At 37.0% G+C, this 15,920-nt stretch overlaps 2 protein-coding genes across 2 annotated transcripts; one reads left to right on the top strand and one right to left on the bottom strand.

The window, feature by feature from the left end:
* LOC149009059 (ABC transporter G family member 1-like) lies at window positions 1–4,279 on the bottom strand. Its single transcript, XM_089161592.1, has 8 exons — window positions 3,658–4,279; window positions 3,405–3,484; window positions 2,036–2,500; window positions 1,860–1,946; window positions 1,646–1,774; window positions 1,347–1,541; window positions 1,157–1,243; window positions 1–1,056 (listed from the first exon to the last, which is right to left on the bottom strand). The coding sequence occupies exons 1-8, from the start codon at window positions 4,145–4,147 to the stop codon at window positions 376–378; spliced, it is 2,214 nt and encodes a 737-aa protein (XP_089017718.1). The 5' UTR covers window positions 4,148–4,279; the 3' UTR covers window positions 1–375.
* Window positions 4,280–12,015: 7,736 nt separating this feature from the next.
* On the top strand, window positions 12,016–15,920 carry LOC149009058 (ras-related protein Rab11A). Its single transcript, XM_089160587.1, has 2 exons — window positions 12,016–12,431; window positions 14,932–15,920. Exons 1-2 carry the CDS (start codon window positions 12,199–12,201, stop codon window positions 15,371–15,373), a joined length of 675 nt encoding a protein of 224 aa, XP_089016713.1. The 5' UTR covers window positions 12,016–12,198; the 3' UTR covers window positions 15,374–15,920.

Here is a 15,920-nt window from a genome sequence, read left to right as displayed (position 1 = left end):
CAACGGGGATTGGGGATTGGTCCAAGTGGTAAGCAGCTTGGTCCGCTTAAGCAGATTTGCAATAATATTGGCTTCTCTAGGGATACAAACTGTTGACTATTTGAAAAACTGTTGTAGAAGAAGCACTCAATTAATATCCTCCACAATACAAACCACCTCTATAGGACCAAGTATGATACACTTTGCACCAATTAGGGTAGTTCATTGACTAAGAAAAACTTCAATCCCAAATCTTTAATACTTGAACGAGATGTTCATAGAGAGCCGCTCCAAATCTTTAATACTTGAACGAGATGTTCATAGATAGCAGCTAACTAGAGCTTATTGATATCAATACATTAAAAAAAAATTAAAAAGGAAGGAAAACGAAATTGGCTAGTTCTTTTCTGCTTCTTCTGTTGACTTCTCCTCCATGATATGTGTCTTCTGCTGGGGTGGAACAGCAAAGGCAGCTCTGATGATTGGTTTGAGTTTCTCAACACTCTTTATGATGCCAAAGAACATTAGCCGGTACAGAATCACCATCCCAAACAAGATTGCCAAGTCAACCCACTTAGAGTAACCCATCTCCATTTCCCATGAATATCTTAGAATATCTTTTCCAGTGATGGTAGCATTCCCCCCTGCCAGATTATTAGGAAAAGTTAACCCTATAAACTCATTCTTGTAGAACCCTTGGTTGGCATATTTGTGGAAGGCAATGTAATACATTGGATACTTCCAAAAAGGTTTAGGGAGGTCATCAGGTAATCTAAAGAAACCACCATTTAACATCATCACTCCTTGAATTCCAGCTCCTGTGATTATACCCATAAGGAAATCTGGAACAATACTTGCAACTATCAACATTAAGCTCTCCACCAACATTGTGCACATGAAGAGTACCAAAGCAAAGTAGGCAAAGTGATCGATTCCTCGTTGAAGTCCAACAAGGTAATACGCAATTGCCCCCGGTATCAAAGAATTTAATATCAAGTAAGGAATGGAAGAAACTGTGTTGCCAATAACAAATGCACCCACTCCATAATGCCCATTTAACCTCTCCCTTTGAAAGATCTGAGTTAGAACAAAAGGATAAGAGCGCATCATTAGAAAATTGTAACTATTGCAGGTTTGGAGATAGCAATACAAATAGGATTTTATTGATTTAGCTCACCTTCATGTCCTCAACAAACGAAGGAAATCCGCCGATAGCCATGAATGTTAAAAATGCACCAACAAAGCTAAGCATAGAACCTCTTGCCTGAAATTAGAGTTATCAAAAGGTTTAGGCATAATGCACTATAGATCAAGTTAGATTGTTTGCTAGCCATAAGACAGATGCATTCTCAACTTCAATTGGTTACCTGAATTGATCCATAGGTGTGACCAATGTCATAGTAGATAGTGCCTACACATAAACACAGAGCAACATAGATAGCAAATCTCAACCAGTAGTAGCCCAGATCTCGAAACATATTCACGAAGGATCTCTTAGTAAGAACAATGGATTGGGTGAGAAATCCAGCTTGACTTCCCTTTTTCACCATTGGTGCTCCTTCCTACAGAACGAAACAAGTATATTATATGTAGGTTTATGCGTCTTATACTGCACAACAACCATTAGAACAGATGAAATCAACTAGAGAGTTGCTTGCATATATACCCTTTTGCATATCTCAGCTACCCGTCTTTGAACTTGATTGCATGTTGATGATGATTTGTATGATTGTATAAGGATCTTTATAGCTTGCTCAGTGGTCATGGCCTTTGTTCCAGGGCCTTGTTCGATATCCTTCACAAACATTAATCAAGTATTTAGCTTTGAAGGAAGCAATAATGCTTGTTCAAATCTTCAAAGATGTACTAAAGGAGCTTACCTTTTCAAAGTCTTTGTTGATTGTCCTGAGGAAGTGATCGGATGGGTTCCTCATTGTTGGGCATGGGAAACCATTGAATGCGAAGAACTACATGAATTTGCAAAAAGAAAAACCATCATTCACTAAAACAAGGAAAATCATGTGAAATTAGTGTTAGAATTGGATCCCATAATTACCTCATTAGCTCCAGAAGCTGGACCATAGTAAACTGTTCTTCCACTTGAAAGCAGACAAAGATTTTGGAAGAGTTCAAAAACTTCGCTGCTGGGCTGATGAATGGATGCTATTACAGTCTTTCCATCTTGTTGGGCAAGGCCTGCAATTCTTTTCATGACATGGAAAGATGCTGCACTGTCCAATCCACTTGTGGGTTCATCAAGAAAGAGAAGCTTTGGGCGTGTTAAGATCTCAATGCAAATGCTAACTCTCCTCTTTTGGCCACCACTTAGTCCTTTAACACTCCAACCTCCAATTCTTGTGTTCATGGCATCTTGCAAGCCCATCTCCCTTATGGTAGATTCTGCTCTTTCTTTTTTCTCAGCCTTTGGCATTGAATCTGGAAGTTGGAGCTGGGCAGAATAGTAAACAGCTTCCTTGACCGTTAGAGTAGTCATCAATGTATCATCTTGAGTCACATATGCCTGAAGATTTTTCAAAATGAGCCTCCTTAATACAGTTGTCTTCATAATTAAACAAATTCAATTTTTTTTTTTTTATAATTTTTGAAAAATTTCAAAGAAAATTTATTAATAGTTTATTTTTTATTTTTAATTTGACTTTGCTTTAATAATTACATGAACAATAAGAAAAATTAAATCAATAAATATGTATATAAATTTAAGTCCGCATGGAAGATAGGTTACGAATTTAAGTCCTTTTCTATGACATCATTCATGAGATGTAGAATAAAATAGATTGCCATACTACTGTAGATTCTGGTTATAAAACATGTTTTTGGTTTTTTTTTACCTTTTAAACTAATTTTTCTAACTAAAAATATCTTTATTTACATTAATTTGACTTTCAGTTTGATTTCATCGAACTATTAATTCCAAATAGTAATATCGAAGACAACGTTAACTTAATAATTAGGTCAAACAATGTCAAATATTATAATCCCTACAAACCATATTATTAATATAGACAAGTTGGGCATCAATTTCAATTATTCTATGCTTTTGACATATATCTTAATGATGGTCCATATAAAACTTAAACATACCATCATGTGAATGGAAATGATTAAATCTCTCTCGGTTTACCGAGTTGCTTGATTTCTTGATCACTAGAGTTTACAAAACACAATGCATGACTAAAAATTGTGTATGAAGATTTAGAATACATTCAACAGTTTTGAAGGGGTGAGTTGATGACCTCAGTGGAAAAAATATATTTTTAGCAAATCTCATGGGAAAAAAATAGTTGATGAAACAGGTATGAGAAAAGAAAGATGTTTTTTTTTATTTTTGAGGTATTACGTAGAAGAAAAGAGTTTGTGTTTGAGGGATATATTTCCTTTTATGGTAGAAATAGTGTTGCACTTACCGAAGTACCAAATGTAAGCCTCTGTTTTCGGCCATTGACAAGCACTTTCCCTGACTGTCTTGTGTTTGAACCTAGTCTGCCTGCATATCATATCATACAACACCATTATTCCTACTTCTTCACCCGAATTAACAAAAAGGAATTTAAGAAGGAATAATCTATTTACCAAGTCTAACGTTTGATTGTTAACAGAAATGGAGTCACAAAGAAACGCAAAATATTAAATGAAAACAGAAAGATGGAGATAGATCACCTGCCAAGGTATCAAGGAGTGTGGATTTGCCACAACCAGAAGGACCCATAATGGCTAATAGCTGACCAGGCTGAGCATATCCAGTCAACCCTTGCAGTATTGCTCGGCTCCCTTTCTTACGATCAGAAACAGTCACGCACAGATCCTCCCAAGTCAAGCTAATACCATCAGCGCCAGTACCATAATTTTCTTTTCCCTGGGTTTGCAAATTAATAGTTTCCTTTTGATCTCCCAAGCCAACCTTCAAGGTTTGTGAGTGATGCTTGGTAATCTCATGACTCTCAAGCAGAGGCTGGTGTTGATTGTAATTAGGAGGAGGTGCAGGAGGAGAAGCTGGAGGACCAATACTGAATGGGAAAAAGGTTCCCTTGTCTTCTTCAGAACCAACGCTTCCCACCTCCAATCCATCTTCGTCATGTGTAATTGGTACACCATGATTGGGTGATCTAGTAGGGCTTGGACTTGGTGCCCATCTGATTGGAGAAGCCATTCTCAGATATTATCAATGACAACAGCTAGCTTATGATCCTCACCAAGTCTCTATTTGTGTTTCTGATCGAAGGATCAGAAAAAAGGGGGAGAGGCAGAGACAGAGAGAGTCTTCAACTCTGATGCATGTAATTGGTATGCTTGTCTTGTAAAGAGCATTGTAGATTTAATGGCTTTATATAGAACTGAGGAGGCCGGTGGGGATGGTTTTTACTTTCAAGAGTCCAGAAAATGGATAAACAAGAATTACACGTAGAACTTCTTATGTTTGAATTTCTGACAGTACCTCACTACCCTAGAAGTCTCGTGTGTAAGCAAGTATACGCAGTGGTCCACGCTTCCCATGTTGGGTGACTGAGTCTTGGCTTTGTGATTCGTCAACCTCGGAGAATACTCCTAGTTAATTAGCTGGTTTATAAATTATAACCTGGCCGCCAGGTTGTTGGCCCCACCACATGTGTCTCAACGACTCCACCCAACAGTCAAACCATCCAACGTGGGATCCACTACGCTGCCCTATCTGACAGGAGTCCGGATCCTCACCCCGTCGAGGGAGCACAGACTGCTCTCCGACGGCTTCCCAACCACACAAACAAACACGTGGGGCCCACAGGTGAAAATTTGAAGTTTTTTTTTTTATTTTTTTCAAAAAATGTTTTTCACCTGTGGGTCCCACGTATTTGTTTGTGGAGTTTGGAAGCCGTCGGGAGCAGTCTGTGCTCCCCCGACGGGGTGAGGATCCGGACTCGTTCTTACGGGTGTGAGTTCCACTACTTCATGCAAGTTTGGGAGAAAGATGACCGTCTGTACGAAGAGAATCTGGATTCTTTTTATCGTATTTTCAAATTTATATAACGAACTTATGCATATTATTGAATGAATTCTTTCTTCACCTATCTTTTTCCATTTTAATTTATTCCATCACTCGACAAAAAACTGCAATTATAGGTTAGTAATTTAGGGTTTTTTGTTGACTGTAGTTGCTGTATAAGGTAAGAATTTATGGTAGATTAGTAATTTTACCTTGGGTTTTTTAAATTCATTTATTAAATGAGAGTAAGCTAGTAATCTCATTTGATAGTAACTTCACAATACTCTTTATAAATTATTTTTTATTCCAAAGTAAATAGTCATCTCCTTTCAATTACTTGACATTCTTGTCAAATCCAATAAGGTTTGTTTTTTGGGGGAGAGAGACTCACGAGTTTAGCTAGAAACTAAGTAGGTTAGATGTGACAAAGCAACAACGAAATTTGTTATTATTCTTAAATAAAACCAGCTTCATAATGTTCCTTTTATTTAAACTGAACAAAGAAATTAAGGATTCAATCATCAAATTTCTATCAACGGGGGTTGGTCCAAATGGTAAGCAGCTTGATTCGCTTAAACAAGATTCTGGTATCGAATCCTTGTAGATGCAAAAAACCCCCGTTGGGAGACTCACCCACCATAGCCAGGGGCACAGGTGTGCGACGCGGGTCGAACCACCGGTTTATAAACCGGAGTTGGCAAACCAAAAAAAAAAAAAATCATCAAATTTCTTGCAGATCTGCAAATCTTGCAGATCTTCTCATCTTGTAGACCGTATCTTAAAAACCATTAGTGGTTACCAAGTAGGAACTCATACATATTTGGGTGGGGGCTATTACATGCATTGAATAATACAATAGAAAATGTTTATATATACAGCTAAGATGTGCATAACAACCCAACAATATATATATATATATATATAAAATAAGATCCCTTTGTGTTTTACCATGCTTTTTTTAGTAGACATATATTAGAATGGACCTTATTAAGTACATAATATTATGAATTCAACACAAACTATTCCAAGGCATCAAGACTTTTTTAATGCAAGAAACTTGGGGAGAATCTTCTCAATTAAAGAAAAAAACGTGGAAATAATGTTGAGAAAAGTAAAATAGAATGAAAAAGGATAGTTAATTCCATAGAAAGGGATGTTAGATTAGAAAAAGAAAAAATAGAAGAAAAAAAAAATGGTTTGTTGTTCGTTTTACTTAAATTCATTCGCTATTAGGGAATAGAGTAACCCTCAAGGGATTGGTTCATTGACAAAGATTAACGTGTTATGATATGAGATAAAGAGTTCAAATCTCTTCTTATTAGAAAATAAGAGTACAATCTTCTTTGGAGGCGCCAACGAGGATTTGTGATATACTTGAATAGTTATAAAACTATCTTATAAATATCTAATCAAGGTACCATAAACACCTGATTTGGACTTTTGATCTTCTTAATGGGAAAGCACGAACAACGTATCATATAGTTCTTAAAATAATTAGTTACTATAAAAAAGAAAATTAATTATTTTCTTAAGTTTCTCTTATTAAAAAAATAATAATAATCATACTACTATTATAAAAGTACAAACTCAAAAGTCATGGTTACATTTTTACTTCCCAAGATAGCATCATTCCCTTACTATGTTGATATAATTAATTAAGTCTAAAATTTTAACTTATTTTATATTTTTAATAATATTATATTAATTATAGTTTTACGTAAATCATTAACAACAACAAGCCTAAGGAATAGGAAGAGTTTCTCTTCAAAATTAGGAAATATTAATTGAAGAAGAAGAAACCAATCAAAATCAAACATCTAAACGATACTGCTCATTTTTAAAAAAATAAATAATTAACAACAACTAGCCTAAATAATAGGAAGAGTTTCTCCTAAAAACTAGGAAATATTAATTGAAGAAGAATAAACTAATCAAAATCAATCATGCATCTAAATGTTTGAATACCGCTTAATAAATGTAATAATGATATAACATTAAAAATTTATTCTCTATTAATATATTGAAAGAATATCTTATTTGAAATTCGGAAAATTTTTTTGGGAAGAGTCTTCAATCTTTTCGAGAAAAGAAAATAATTAAATAACAGTTTATGGTCATCTACCAACTATCAATTGTTTGAATCGGTTTTTATTCAGAAAAACCTTGAAAATTAGCAATGTGGAGGAATCCAGTTCTGCACACCAGAATTTCAACATCTAGCAAGGTGTTGAAATTCTGCAGCTTGTATGATAATATTTCAAAGACTCTACTTAAGCATCGTATCTTAGGTTATTGCATCCAGATTCTATGGCATTTTACAACTTCAATTTAAAACTGTGTAGAAATCAAGTCTTGGACTGCATCATTTCTATTGTTCTAAAGGTAGTGGTTGGTTTTCACCATCAAAACCTGCATGCTTAATAAATACTTTGCTTCTTTCAGAAACCTGGTGGAGATCGGATATATGGAGTTTTTTTATCACCAATTACCAGCAGCTCTTGGCTTTGAAATATCTTGTTTGAAAGTCTATTGGTGAGACACAGGTGAGCAATCTATGGTTAGAGAGACTATTTTGCGTGAGTTTTGCAAATATGATGACTGTTTTCACATTTATGTCTCTAGGCTTGAGCAAGTTTTGAGGATAGTTGTGACTTTAAAAGCTTGGTAAAGTAGCAAATTCGAACCATCTGTTCTTTAATTGTTACCCATTTAACTAATGCTTCAATAGAAATGTACGCCTGACTTGTTTCAACTGGAGCCATGGGCACTGAAAATATGAAACACTTGTATAGTTTGTTTACCAATTGGTTGAATTGCTTGTACAATACATTTCTCCAAGTCCCGAATACTTGGAAACTTCAAGACAACAACGTCAACCATGATGACTCTTCATAACCGATTTCTATGATTTGATTGCCTATTTTTTAAACCCATGCTCAGCAGTATGATAAATTGGATCCAAATGTAAAAGAGGGCAAAGAAAATATTGAAAAGATTGAGAGAACTTATCAATAGAATAACATAATTAGAATATATCCAAATTAAATAGAAGTCTTTTTAAGAAAATTTGGCCTCATATAATTGCAAGAAGATGTCGACAATAAGGCTTCCTCTTTCTTATGATTAAGAAAAAATTACTCTGTCAAATGGCTGAAATTGAAGAATATAAATGTCAGAATATTTGATGCTTCGTTCCTCTTTTAATTTTTTACTCTATGTAACTGTTTCTATGATGCCAGCTTGTTTGTTTTGAACAATTTATGGTTTTTTCATACTACAAAATGAAAAATTAAAATATCTACCTTCTAATTGGCATATCTAACTATTAGTGGAAGTCTTGGAAGATGAAATCTCAACTGATGACCTCATTAAATTAGTATTCTTTTTAAATATAAAAAAAAATTTGGTAGAAGAAAAATATCAATTTAGAAAGCAAAAAAGTAAAAGAGAAAGAAAATAAAATTTTATTTTTATTTCCTTGTTGTCTTTTGGATTGATTCCAATGTAGATGCTTTGTTGTTACTACACGAAGGTTTTTGGAACAAAATTGTGTACACATATACTAATACCATGTTTCATGATATTAGGCATCTAAATAAATATAATAGAATTGGATATATAAGAACCTTTCTGTGGGTCAAGGTTGATTAGAGAGGAAAAGCGGTTGATGGAGATTGTGGAAAGTAATGGGAAAGCAAGCAATCAACTTTGCTATTAAGGTTTTAAAACTTGAAGTTGAACACCATCTTCTCATGAATATCTGTTCATTTCAGACTTAAAATCATTCTAAGTTTGAATAGAAGTGGGTTAGACCAGGGCTGTTACTTTGGCGAGACTCATAGCTTTACCCTTTCAAAATCGAGTGAAAAGATATTCAAGTGAGTTGGTTCTGATTTGTTTAAAAAACTATGTTAAGGATTCACAAGGCAAAAGTTTTAAGTTGCAACTCAACTGGTTTTACAAGTGGCTGATCAAAAGTGCATCGCTGAAATAGTATTTACAAATCAAACAACTAGAACGACTCTGTTGTAAATATGTTTAAAACTTTATATAAATATTTTATTTATTTAATTGTGTCTTTTATCCATGGTTTTATTTAGTCCCACATCGGGTGGAGAAGATCTGATTATATGGTTTTTATATAATAAAAGCCCAAGTATTATTAATTTACTTGATACCCTATAGTGACCCTGCCATGATTATATATATCTATATGAAGAGAGTTGAGCTGAAAGGTACCCTCACAGCCTTACCCTTTCACCCACAGCCTTTGGGGCTCTATATAAACTCCATTTCGTGCTCATTCTTGACACATAGAATTCCTCCTCCTCTTTCTCTCTCTCTCTCTCCCTGTTATTCTGTTAAGCAGTGAACATAACCCTGATCTTGGGGTGAAGACACTTTTAGAAACCGTAAACCTTTCTGGGGTGCAACCTTAAAGGTTTGGGCTGACTGATCTTGGGGTGAAGACACTTTTTTAGAACCCGTATTGCACAATTCGGGGTGTCTAAATACCTTAAAGAAAATACTTCATGTACCTTTCAGCTCTAAAGAAGTACTGTGATTACAACAACGGTTCTGGTGTGCGTGCAGATCCCTCAGACGTCAACAACAGACTCTGATTTGTTTTTTTCCGTTGAATGAATAGGATTAATTTATAACATATTATTAAATTTTATACTTTATTTAATTTTGAAAAATATAAAGAAACAATGGACCTGTTTAGTTTAACCCATTTGTTTGAGAAATCACCAATTAAGTATCGGGTGAGATCTCACCATGCGACACGTGGGACCATCCGAGATCGCCGAGATTTGACAACCGAGAATTTAAATTCGTGGATTTTCAGGTCATTCTACATTCTCATTTTACATAGTGATCAATTAATTAAGTGTTCGTATTATCCAAAATTATAATATATTTATAATAATATAAATAAAAATAATTGTAACACAAAAACTGTAGAATGCTTTCGTTTTCTCATTCTTAAATAATGGAAGCTATTGAACTCGTCACAGGTTTTCTATAAAAAACATAATAATTCGTCACATGTTGGAAACAAAAATCTAATCCGTCAAAAGATGAAAATAAGTCAACAGTCAATATAAATGTAAGATTAGTAGCAAACAATTTAAATGTGGTTTTCCTTTTATTTAGGGGAATGAATAAATCATTCTATCATAGACTAATGTAATTGATTGTTGGAATGGAATGGGAATTTTCTTTTGTCCCATTATCATTTGAATTGCCCGAAGGTTCGAATTTTGAATAAATCTCATGATCGTTATTTGACTTTCCAAAAGCATTGCTTGGCTTATGGCCCCTTTTGCACTAGTCGTTACATTATAATGTTACTTTGATTTAAAGTCTCCTTTATGACCAATGTTATCGTAAATGTCATGTCATGCTTCCTTATCCCTAATGAATTATGCTAGTAAATAAATCAAAAAATTCACAAATTTTGGTGGAATGATGATCATGGGAAAGATGTTTTTTGGGTTATGTGGAAAACTATATGGAAAGGAAAGGTCCACCGTCCCTTTTTTCGTAACAATATTGGACTCTCTAGGGTTTCAAACTTCTAACCATTTGAAAAAAAGTATCATAGAAGCACTGGAATATCCTTCACAACATAAACCATCTCTATAGGACCAGGATGAAGAACAACAACCAATACATTTTGCACCAGTTGTAAACAATCTGACTCTAAAATACTTCATTTAGACCTGTTTCAATTGCTACTAGGATTCTAGATCTCAAGGCTGCTTTTTCACTAATGAGAATAGGGGATACATAGGAATTCGGATCATCTCCCATGATCCTGTCAAGGGAGAGGTACATGTTATCTCATGCTTCTCTATCACACAATAAAGGTGGACCCACCTGAGACCCGTCAAGAATCCCACTGGTGATTTATTTTGTTAGTACTTTGAGCCTTACCTTATTGTATAGTGAAGAAACGTGAGAGAAGCCCATACGATCCAAACTCATGCGTTGTTGGATCAAAATTGCAAACAATGGGCTTCCCCTACAGTCCATAGCAACAGTCCCAGTCCCAACACCTCTCTTTTCCCTATAGTGTTTGAAAAAGCATAATCACAATTGAATTTAATAGGCCCAGTAGGAAGTAAAGCCCAACCATTCTTTCTTCAGGCCTTCTCTGTTGTTGGACATTCGGTGTAGTGAATGGGCCATTCGGGCTGGCCCAAAGCTCCTGATGGGCTGGACGTGGTCTTCCAATAACCTGGTCCAGGTCCAGTTATTTTCCATTGAAGAGGCTCAGTTACGCCTCCATATTATCAGGTAAGTCGTTTACACAGGGCCTTGACTATCTTGACTTTAGGGTTATATGGTCTTTTTAAGTCTTCAAGATATATTTAAAACCTTTGATTGATGTTTACTGTACTTTTAATATTCTGATCTAAGTTCTCCTATTGGACCGAAACATGACAACAGTGTGACCCTTGCTTTTTTTTTTTTTTTTTTTTTTTTGGGGGGGGGGGGGGGGGGGGGGGGGGGGGGGGGGGGGGGGGGGGGGGGGGGGGGGGGGGGGGGGGGGGGGGGGGGGGGGGGGGGGGGGGGGGGGGGGGGGGGGGGGGGGGGGGGGGGGGGGGGGGGGGGGGGGGGGGGGGGGGGGGGGGGGGGGGGGGGGGGGGGGGGGGGGGGGGGGGGGGGGGCGGGGGGGGGGGGGGGGGGGGGGGTCAGCGGGGGGGGAGGAGAAGTGGGAGGGGGGGGGGGGAGGAGTGGGCGGGGGCGGGGGGGCGGAGGGGGCGGGGGCGGGGCCGGGTATACAGTGTGACCCTTGCTTATTGTTAGGAAAACCGCTTTCGTTGTGAAAAAAAAATCAAAATAAAGAAACGTGACTGCGCTTTTTGCACTTTTGCGTCCACAGCCAATGCGATCTCATCTTAACCGTTGATTAAAATTGGAATATGTACCATCAAACAGATATTCTTATCTGACGATCTAGTTTTCTAGAATACTACATCGTCTCCATTAGAAACTTTTTGTTTTTGGGTAAACGAGTCTCCATTAGAAACTAAAACATAGAAAATCTCACCTTCTTTTCATACCATTTAACGCTACAAAAGGGAAGGAGTAGGATCTCCTCGTTTCGTTCCTCCTGTTTCTCCTCCTCTTACTGAACTTTCCTCACACTGGATTTGCTTTTTTACTTCTTCAGTGACGATCTGTGAGGATTTGTAGCAGAGGAAGCGAGAGTGAGTAGGAGAACTCCTGCAATGGCCAACGGAGGCGGCTACGGAGACGCGAATCAGAAGATCGATTATGTTTTCAAGATAGTACTCATCGGTGACTCAGCGGTTGGTAAATCTCAGATTCTTTCTCGCTTTGCTCGGAACGAGTTCACTCTAGATTCCAAGGCCACTATCGGTGTTGAGTTCCAAACTCGAACTGTACTCATCGATAACAAGAACGTTAAGGCTCAGATCTGGGACACTGCAGGACAAGAGAGGTAAACATAGCGGCCAATAATCATTCTTTCTACCTCTCGTATTATTTTTAGTTTTTTTGGTTCGATTTCCTTAATTCTTTCATCTGATCTATATTTTCGCCTGCTCTGGTTCATACTGTCATGAACACTTGGCATTTTTATGGAATTATATTGTTTGATAGGATCCTCAGGTGAAGTTTTAACTGAAGAAAGGAGATGTTTTCGTGAGTGAATTTGTTCTCCGGTTGCACTTTAGACTTAGAGAGCTGGATGCTATTCCCGAATGATCTTGATTCCTTGACTTCTTATTATATCTTTATTCCTATCACTTTTAAGACTGTTGATTCCCTTGCATTTTGCAAACAAACTTATTTTTCAATGTCAAATTTCTTCTTCTTAATCAAAGTGTATTTAGTTTCTACAGCAGTAGTCATAGCTGTTATCACGTAATGGATCTGCTGCACGGAGAATCTTACGAGGCTGTTGAATACGTTCAGAGCCCCTGTTGTTTCTATCTTGTGTGCAAACGGTGAAGTTATTTTACTCAACCGGCAAAATTATTTTTTTCACTTTGATGCAAAGGCAGTAGATTTTTAGATTTTGGCGAAGACGCCTCGGTACCAACAACAGATGATGTAGTGGGTAGGACTTGATCTGTGGGATGGCTTAGTGCTGGGTTCTTTTTGACTAGGCTACATTAGCATGGCGAATGTTCTTCCAACTAATCTAGGGTTTGTTTCAGACTGTGGTAATGTTAAGATGCCCCTTGCTCTTAACTCTTCTGACCCTCCCCACCAAAAAAATTAAACACGAAAAGAAAACGAAAAGGTGTTATATTAATGACAACAAAAGAAAAAGGGTGACATTTGGAATTTATGACCACTGGACATTTATCATTACTCTCGCTTATACATTTATAAATGGTGGTTGTAGTGGAGCGTTACCTTTTCAATTGCTCACAGTTGCAACGGTGTGATGGCCTAGCAGTAGTTAACTTTATTGATTAGGGTTAGTGCAATTTGGTTGGATTCATCTACGTGTATGCCTAGGATACTTTCTTATATCTTGTACTTTCAAGAAATTTAAAAGCTAGAATTGTACACTTTTCCTCTGCTAGAATTACAAACTTACATCATCATTTTTTTTTTGGCTAAGATAGTTCATGAAGTTTTTCCTTGATTGATTTGGAGAAGTTGTAGCCCTGCTGTGCATCCTTTCTTGTTGGAGGCCCAATGTAGACAAACTGAGCTTTAACAAAATTGTCTCCTGGACACATCTTCATATTTAGGTTTCAATGCATTAGTCTTGCTGAATCTAATATTCCATGATTTTATAAGGTCAATATGTTCACTTCATTTCCTACAGCATTTTGTAGGAATTTCGTCCCCCTTCTTCCCATTCCCCTTTGTAGCTATAACTTGTTACTTGCAAGTGTCTAGTATTATCGTCTCTGAATCCACCTTCTAACCCGAATATTCAATTTGATCGGTTGGATAACTATACCTTTTTCTTCCCCCCCCCCCCTTCATTTGTGGTGTATTTTACAACTTCTTACCTTTTCAGGTTATGCGACCTTTAGTCAATATTCTATTATTAGTTTGTGTCAGTTGTTTTCTATGTTGACATACATGAACTCAGGAACTTATCCTGAGACTGAAACTCTTGCAGCATCGTTAGTCTGATTCTTCTGGGACATACTCTCATATTATGATATGATTATTAGCTGGTCAATCTTTCATCAGTGAATGCATCAACCATGATGGAGATTTCAGCATGGCAGAAGGGGAATATTGGACCATCAGTTTGAAAATTTCTGAAACAATTGACTTTGGAAATCTTTACCTACCTTACAGGCACCTAGATGATTCGATTTTGTAGTTCTCTTTTCTCTAATGTCTCTAGTTTGTCTATGCTGAGTAATGGGTGTTTATAATCCAACTTTGTTCCTTAATGTCTAGATCCATATTAGGGTATGGTGTTCTGGAATTTCAACTGATATGTAGGATTTTTTAGAGCTAGGACGCTGTACTGGCGCATGAAACATTAGAAGTAGGATATTTTGGATTTTTTTTTGGTGTGTTTTTCTTAATCCATTTTGAGATGTTATGCATAAAATACGAAACTGGTGGTAGGATGCTATTATTATTTATTTGCTTACTTTTGTGGATTTACAAACCTAACTCTTCTTGTGTCAGATGAGCAAGGGGGGAAAATAAAAACAAAACAACTTGTACTTTATTGTTGGGCTGAAACCCTGGAGGCTGTTACATCCTTTTCATGTTCAGTTGTTTATTATAGTCATTAAGGTTTTCCAACTTGAATTTGCCTTGGTGGTAATGTACTCATCAGACAATATTTCAGAAACACAACTACCAAAGAAGATTTAAGTAGATGAATCTTTTGACCTGAATTTAAATCCTAGCCCCGACAATTTGAAATCTGACTGCCAGAGACAGTACTATTTATTTTGTTAAGATATGCCAGATATCTGATTATTGACCCTCCTGCTGTGTTCTAACAGATACAGAGCTGTAACTAGTGCATATTATAGGGGTGCTGTTGGTGCCATGTTGGTTTATGACATAACCAAACGTCAGAGCTTTGATCACATACCCCGTTGGCTGGAGGAGCTGCGAGGCCATGCTGACAAGAACATTGTGATCATACTGATTGGAAACAAGGCTGATCTTGAGAGTCAACGAGCTGTCCCCACTGAAGATGCCAAAGAATTTGCTCAGAAGGAAGGGCTATTCTTCTTAGAGACGTCAGCATTGGAAGCTACTAATGTTGAAACTGCTTTCTTGACTGTTTTGACAGAGATCTTCAACATTGTTAACAAGAAGAACCTGGTTGCTAGTGCGGATCAAAGCAATGGCAACCCTGCTTCCTTGGCCGGAAAGAAGATTGTTATCCCTGGCCCTGGACAGGAGATCCCCACGAAGAGCAACAGGTGCTGCCAATAATCTCGAGTGTTTATTGTCTTTGTTTCAGTTAGCTTGGTAACTTCATTTCTAGATGTCTACTTGTTATCATTGAGCTATCTTGTGTATTCTTGTATATTTGTTTTTCTTAGTGCCATGGCCTATTTTGTAACACAGTTGTGGAGGAACCGATTCATTCTTCTTTCCTCTTGTTCATGAGGTGGGAAGCAACAGAGAGATGAGTATGGTGTTATTGGTATTTTTTTGCTTGATGAATTATTTCCTTGTATTTCTGGAATGGATGCAACGAGTCATTGTCTCCTATGTGAATCGATAAGTTGTAAACTTGTCATTCTCCCAAAAATTATTCTTGGTGGAAAATTAATTTAAGGCTTTAAGAATGATTAGAAACTGATTTATGTTCGTAGAGTTGGGGATGACAATGTTTTATCCTCGCACCATGGATTCTACATTCTGGAGATCTGCATTATTTCATGGAGAATGTCTAAATTGTGGACCTACCCGTGTCTGGTCACGTAGAGTTTGCACCTGTGCAGGATCACGAGGAACTTGCAGGAGCCTTTGTGCA

The sequence above is a fragment of the Hakea prostrata genome, chromosome 7 (genome assembly GCF_041222555.1).
Source record: "Hakea prostrata isolate BN-2017 chromosome 7, UWA_Hpros_2, whole genome shotgun sequence".
Classification (NCBI taxonomy): Eukaryota; Viridiplantae; Streptophyta; class Magnoliopsida; order Proteales; family Proteaceae; genus Hakea; species Hakea prostrata.
The sequence above is the reverse complement of the archived record's forward strand: the minus strand, read 5'-3'. Positions and strand labels throughout refer to the sequence as shown.

Bases quoted from the DNA above. Each gene is read 5' to 3' on its own strand.
- LOC149009059 (XM_089161592.1), bottom strand. From the start codon at position 4,147: ATGGCTTCTCCAATCAGATGGGCACCAAGTCCAAGCCCTACTAGATCA. The intron at 1,775-1,859 runs GTAAGCTCCTTT...ATGTTTGTGAAG, and splicing joins TCAACAAAGACTTTGAAAAG to GATATCGAACAAGGCCCTGG. The intron at 1,244-1,346 runs GTAACCAATTGA...CTCTAATTTCAG, and splicing joins ACACCTATGGATCAATTCAG to GCAAGAGGTTCTATGCTTAG.
- LOC149009058 (XM_089160587.1), top strand. From the start codon at position 12,199: ATGGCCAACGGAGGCGGCTACGGAGACGCGAATCAGAAGATCGATTAT. The intron at 12,432-14,931 runs GTAAACATAGCG...GTGTTCTAACAG, and splicing joins GACACTGCAGGACAAGAGAG to ATACAGAGCTGTAACTAGTG.